Below are 7256 nucleotides of genomic sequence, written 5' to 3' on the forward strand. Positions count from 1 at the left end.
TCTCAGAAGGACAAGAAGGACAGTAACTGAAGGATTTTCGACTCTTACTTGGGGATTTGGATTTAATTCATCATGCCACAGTCACACTGGTTTTAGGCCGGACTATAGATCGATTAGTCTACTTGTGCTGTTTAGGTTGACATAGGAGATAGCACATATATGTATCACATGTATAAAACTATTTATATATATTTTTAAAATGTATATCTACAATGACTCAAAATAATAAATTAATGTTCATGATTCGTAAGATCTACGAAAATTAATCACAGCTTTTTAAACTCTTCTAACTTCACTTTAAATCTTCAATTGGGAGGTGCTGTTGGTTGAGGATGTGCTAAATTGTTCATTAGAGCATTTTGGTTGGTTTGACAAATTTGTTCTTGAGTAAGAAAATTTTGAGTATTTCCAACGACTCTACTTTGTCCACACGGTATAGGATTGTTTAAATTTGCTGGTATCATTTCAGGATTGACTGTTCCATTTGGCAGCATTATACCTTGAGCCATTAAATCTTGAGCATTCAAGACAATCACTCTACGTTGACTAGGTTGGCGATTCGGCTGAGTTGCTGCAAATTTTGAATTTTTTAAAAAACATTAATTATGTTAAGCTATCAAACTAGTTTAAATTTATTACTTTCGGGACTTCTTGTCTCTTGTTCTGGATCTCGTCCTGTTATCCAGGTTGGACATTTTCTCATGCAATATCGTATAAGATACATAATCCCTAGAAGCACTAAATACACTACAACTGTTAAGGCAATTGCTATTTTATAGGATACATTTAAACCTTCTTCCATTTTTAGTACTATAATATAAATAAGTTACTCTACTAAGGAGGTTACAGCCTGTTTTTGTAACTCTTTGAAAAACTGATCAAATTGAGACTGAATTAACTGAACGGATGAATACCAGGATGAATCATTTGATGAATCAGTAAAGATAAATATAAATGACAAATTTGTCAGCTTTTTAGGGATGCTGATATTGTAAACTAAATTAAAATGAACAGATAAGGTCTTCAATGCTGACTTTTGGGCCGGTAAAAGAGCTCGTGGACGTTCAAAAAACTCTTATAAGGAAGCTGTCGATTGAGTTAGTAATGAGCTTGGTATCGAAAATTGGCAAGTGGAAGCCAGCGATAGAGAAAGCTTTAGACGACTCTTGTGGGAGGTCATGGATCGCAATTGATCTGTATGACCAGCAAAGTAAGTAAGTATTGTAATATTGAAGTACATCAAATAAAGAATAACGTTTAAAAAAGCACATTGGAAAGACACGAGTATGTCATTAGACCTGATTCACCCTGCAATGCAACCAGTTACAATTTGCGTGCGCAAGATTTAGTAAAGAAAGTCATCCTTGTATACCTAGCAGTAGCTCAAAACCAAATTTAACATACAACCGAGCTTCGTAACTAACTGGTGAATGGAAAAAGAGCTTCGAAAATTAGACATGACCTGCGATTGAACCCAGGTTCCTTAACACATAAGACCCATGCTCTATCAAATAGGCCGTAATACTTTCAAGTCAATTCTGGAAATATTCCAATCGAAAGGCTATTTCTCGAGCTACACATCCAATTGCTGATCCGTTTCTTAATCCAACATTGTTCATATGCCCAGTCAAAGATTGATCGTGTACTGAGAATCTAAATTTCCTAAAAAGGATAAATTTGGAAATGACACGCTGAACCAAAGGTTCAAAACAGACACCTGTGACAGGCAAAAACTGTACAATTTCTTGATAATTTGTAAGAAAAACCACACAAATATTCAAGCATTTGTACAGTTTTTGTCTGTCACAGGTGCCTGCTTTGCAACTCTGATTTGAACGCACAACTTTCAGGTTATCATAATAAATTTAAGTCAAGCACCTTACCTATTTGTAATGAAAGGGCCTTAACTAGTTTGATGACAGTCGCTGTCACTTCAATCCTATTTATTTTAATTGTTTCGCTAATAAGATAAAATGGATATGAAATTCACACAAGTTATATGATAGTCATACAGATTTGATTTACGATCAGTACTCATCCACAAGTCTGACTGAAATGACATTAGAATAAAATTTGATATTTACAAACAAAATTGACATTCATTTCAATTCCACAAATTTGTTTGAGTAATCAACATTATTTACATTCACGAAGCCATCAAAACATCCAAAACTCTAAGTATACAGCATACAATCTATAATCAAATAATCAGTCATGGACTGCTGCACCTCATCAGAAGAACTAAAAGAACAGAGACGAATCAGCAACGAAATTGATCATCAATTAAGACGAGAAAGACGCGAGTCAATGCGTGAGCGGAAGCTCTTACTTCTCGGTACTGGTGAGTCTGGCAAGTCAACATTCATAAAGCAAATGCGAATTATTCATGGAAATGGCTATTCAGAAGCTGATAAACGTGGATTTATCAAATTAATTTATCAAAATATTTTTACGGCTATGCGTTCAATGATTCATGCAATGGATATACTTCATATACAGTATAGTGACAATAAAAATAAAGAAAATGCTGAAATGATACTTAATTACGATTTTGAAGCAGCCAAAACCTTCGAATCATCATATATAAGTTTAATTAAGGAACTTTGGGTTGATTCAGGCATTCAAGAATGTTACGAACGACGACGGGAATATCAGTTGATAGATTCAGCATATTACTACTTAAATGACCTTGAACGGATTGAAAAGGAAGACTACCTACCCACAGAACAGGATATACTGCGTACACGAGTACCAACAACTGGAATTATTGAGTATCAATTCAAATTGGACAATATATTTTTTAGAATTGTTGATGTTGGTGGACAGAGATCTGAAAGGAAGAAGTGGATTCACTGTTTTGAAAATGTCACATCAATTATCTTCGTATCCGCATTGTCTGAATATGATCAAGTTCTATTTGAATCGAATAATGTTAATCGTATGGAGGAATCAATGGCTCTGTTTAAAACGATCATTACCAGCAATTGGTTCCAAGAATCATCAATACTTCTGTTCCTAAATAAAAAGGATCTCCTGGAGGAAAAAATCAAATTTTCACATTTGGATGACTATTTTCCAGAATATTATGGACCTAGGGAGGATGCCATTGCTGCTAGAAACTTTATACTCAAAATGTTTGTGAATTTGAATCCGGACGAAGATAAAACTATTTATTCACACTTTACATGCGCAACAGATACTGAAAATATTAAGTTTGTTTCTACAGCGGTTAAGGATACGATATTACAAAGAAATATAACAACTTTTTTGCCGAATTAGTCATGGCTTAGTAAGGCTTTTGACATATGATTAATTATGCCATAAAATTTTGTATTTATTTTAAATCAATATGTTTTAATATTATTCAATTCAATAAATGTAAATTTATCAACCAATAAATAATTAATTGTCGTTATTTTGTAATGGCTGATATGGTGGTGGAGGTGTCGTTGATATGAAATCGGGAACTTCTACCATCAAAACATTTCTATCGCCTGAAAATAGATGGAATTTTTTTTATAATATATTGACTTACTGTTGTCCAGCAATATAATTTCCCTATACGTGTCTTTGTCCTACATTAGTACAGTACTTGATTTATCATTGTTCTATCTAAGATTAACCTTTGCCTAATCGTTATCATAATCTTTCCTAACACTTACCCTTATCTTGCCTAAACCTTAAACTATTCTTATCCTACCATGTCGCTAACTTTGATCTTACATTACCTTACCCTTTCCTTATCCTTGTCCTACTCGTGCCCTAACGAAGCCCTACCCTTGCCATAATCTATCACTTACCTTGCTCTTACTTTGATCTACTCTTGAACCACCTTTGACCCATTCTTGCCCTACTTTTGCTCTACCCTTGATCTACACTATCCATAATCTTACTTGAGTCTTGCCTTAACATTACCGTATTCTTGCCCTACTTTTGCTATACCCTTGTCCAACCATTATCCTATCATCATCCTTATCTTGCTCTATTTTTGCTCTACTCATACTCTATTCTAGTCCTATCCTTGTCTTATCCCTGTCCTACCTCTGTCTTGTTCTTATTTCCTCTTATTCTACTCTCACTCTGTCATTGTCTTACCTTTGTCCTCTCCTTTCTTTACTCCTGATCTTTTTTTGCCTTTTCATTGTTCTACTCTTGTCTTACCCATGCCATTCCCTTGAACTATTCTTGCCCTATCCACGCTTAGACCCTAGACTAACTTTATCTTATTCATGTACTATCCTCGATCTACTCTTCCCTACCATTGTCCTAATCATGTTCTTTAATTCCAAATGTAAGATCACTAATCACAAGATAGACTAGAAGACAACCCAAAAACTACCTATTTTGAGGTTATGTATGACTCGGTATTGAATTATAAAGAAACAATTTTCTATTCAAAATCTAACGTTATTTTATAGCAATCATCAAATTTCTCATATTCACCTATATTATTTTCCAAATTTTGCTTGCTCGACTTTCTTCTCCACATGATGTATTTGTATATGTAATGTGTAATAAACAAGAATGAAATAATCCACACAAGAATCACAACATTTTTATAGCTGTCTATTTGCATTTTTCTTTAATTTTATAAAATTATTAAAATTTGTGTATTTTTGAGAGTAGTTTAACTTTATGTTGGAACTTAACTGTTGAGTATTACTGATTAAAATTGCATTTATTGCTCATTTGACAACTGTTCAATTAAAATTTATAAGATTTATGTCAATTTTCACATTTCTACACAAACTGTTTTGTTTACTAAATTTATATTTCTCACTACTTGCTCTTGTTGTTCTCTTACTCACGAGAGTAGCCGCAATTGACTCATTTTATTTTTTTTTTTCGAAAAAATTTGATTGAAAACAATTTTATTGTGCTTTATATGTGCTGTATTACTTTCAGCTTTTTTGTATTTTGTCACTTTGTAGATCTCACAAATTTCATCTGAATTGTTCTGTTTTGATGCTGTGAAGCAACCGCAAAACTACTGATAGCTGAGGGGCATTTACAAATTACGTTACCCTGTTTAGATTGTAACCAAGTCGTAGGCAGGGGGTCTGTCCCTCTCTTGAGTAACTTAAATAACAGATCTTAAAGATCTTGAGCAGTAGTGTGTGACGTGGCACATAAAAGGCTGCCTACAAAATTTGGGTTTCTGATGCCGTTAACGAAAACGGAAAATGGGCCGTTTTTTTGAAAAAATAAAAACGGAAAACGGCCGTTTTTTGCTAGCCGTTTTTCCGTTTTTAATATGACTTTTTTCCTGAATTTTTTGAAATTTTTCACAAATTTATTTAATTTTTCGACATAAAAAATTTTTTTAATTATTAACTTAAATTAAGAAAATTAATATTCGTCAAGTTTTTAGCCTGCGGTACACTTTTAGAACTAAATTTTTCATGTGCATATTTTGGCAAATCAGGATCAATTTGAATGTGACGTCGGTACTAATAAAAAAACGGACCCGTTAACGGCCGTTTTTCGGAAAAAAACGGAAACGGCCGTTTTTTAAAAATGCCGTTTTTCAGAAACCCTACCTACAATCAAGGCATTGCCACTCTTCATCCGCTTTCATCCGGCCCATACAATCTTTCATCCGGATGAAATTTTTGTATGGAGATGAAGAATCCTTTCATCCGGATGAAACGTGTGTCAATGCCTTGCCTACAATTGATCTAGAACTTTGGATTAAATGCGTCTCATGGCTTTTTTCCGAGGGAGGCCATGGATCACAGTTGATCTGTACGGCCAGAGACGTAAGTAAATAAGTCATGGCTTATGATAGTTCAACGACCGAGGGTTGACCAAACCACGACCCTCAAATCTAGACGTTAAGTTCATAATAAGATTCAAACTACAACTTTGACAGCATTGCTTCCTTTAGCAGATCATATAATTTGAACGTGTGATACATTCCTAGGGCGGCCATCTGTCGTATTTTTGCCGGGACACTGCTGTACTTTTGAGCCTTGCTGTTGTGTCCCGACAAAGCCTCAAAATGTCCTCCTCTTGGAATTTTTGACAAATTTTGAATATTTTCGTTTTGAAAGTCCGAGTTCATGCCCATAACTAGTTTTTTGAATAATGCGACTTAATATAGTCCAAATGAACCAAAATAGTGCCAAACTTAGAAGTGTCTCGATTTTTTCCAAAAGTGTCACGATATTTTAAGAAAATCCTTTAGCCACCTTATAAATGCCGGTCCTCGAACTCATGATTTTTGACGAAAAACGAAACCTCTATGATACTGAGCTACTTTGACTTATCACATTAATGACGAATATTTTAAGTCAGTGCTGGTTAATCTTTGTGAAGCGGGACACTTGTACGTCGAGTCGACTTCGAGCTCTGCCTTTGTCTCTAGCTATTAATCAGCTCAACAACTACTAATACACATTATACTATATTCACAGCTATGCACAGTATTACAAGAATCACTAAATATGATGTACAGCTAATGGATGAACATCTACATTAATATCACTATAATTTGGCGGTGGAGTTAAAGTGTCATATTTTGGAGGTTGCGTATTAATAACTTGTATTGAAATATGTTGCTCAACCAGTCCTGAAAATATTAAAATCTTAAGACTCTTTTCTGTTCCAAAAAATTTCACTTACTCTCTTCATCACTTTCGATGGCTCCAAAGGTTTTTCTGCTCCATCGTGTGATAAGTGGCCACAATGACATTATTATAAGAATTAGACTGTAAAAAGTCAGTAATTCCCAAACTACAAATGCCATTATTTCTAGCTATACAAATAGAGTGAGAATTAAATGACAAATGTGAGATTCTTAAGTTCATTTGCTTCTAGAAATACAAACATTGTTTTTTCAATTATTGGAGGTGAGTTGGCAGGGGCGTACTCAGGTATGGGCTAAAATCAGACCTAATTTCCGCTATCTTAACGATCTGTGACAAAATTATGGACCTCCCCTATAAGCATAACGTAATTTTTGAACGCAAAGTGATTTTTTGAACCTTAAATCCCGATGATCACAGGTAGGCTAATCGATCTAAAATTTTATACAAGGCTGGTGTCTCTGATAGAATTCAAACCGAAACTAGCACTAAACCGAGATGACTTTCACGACCTGAATCTGAATTTTCAATCGATTTCTCGATTTGAGCTATTTTGGATTTCCAACTTCAACTCTGTATCGATCATATATCGAAGCTGATTCTGCGAGAGAAATGAGAGAACTAAAGATGCACGACACAACTCTCAATAGTTGATCTTTCAAAGAGTCA

At 34.5% G+C, this 7256-nt stretch overlaps 1 protein-coding gene across 1 annotated transcript; it reads left to right on the top strand.

Moving 5' to 3' along the window:
* The first annotated feature begins 2196 nt into the window (after positions 1-2196).
* On the top strand, positions 2197-3279 carry LOC139089656 (guanine nucleotide-binding protein G(q) subunit alpha-like). Its single transcript, XM_070639236.1, has one exon. It carries the CDS (start codon positions 2215-2217, stop codon positions 3277-3279), a length of 1065 nt encoding a protein of 354 aa, XP_070495337.1. The 5' UTR covers positions 2197-2214.
* Positions 3280-7256: the final 3977 nt, after the last annotated feature.

The sequence above is a fragment of the Chironomus tepperi genome, unplaced genomic scaffold (assembly GCF_022539635.2).
Source record: "Chironomus tepperi strain 1889 unplaced genomic scaffold, CSIRO-AGI_Ctep_v1 contig_188, whole genome shotgun sequence".
Taxonomy (NCBI): Eukaryota; Metazoa; Arthropoda; class Insecta; order Diptera; family Chironomidae; genus Chironomus; species Chironomus tepperi.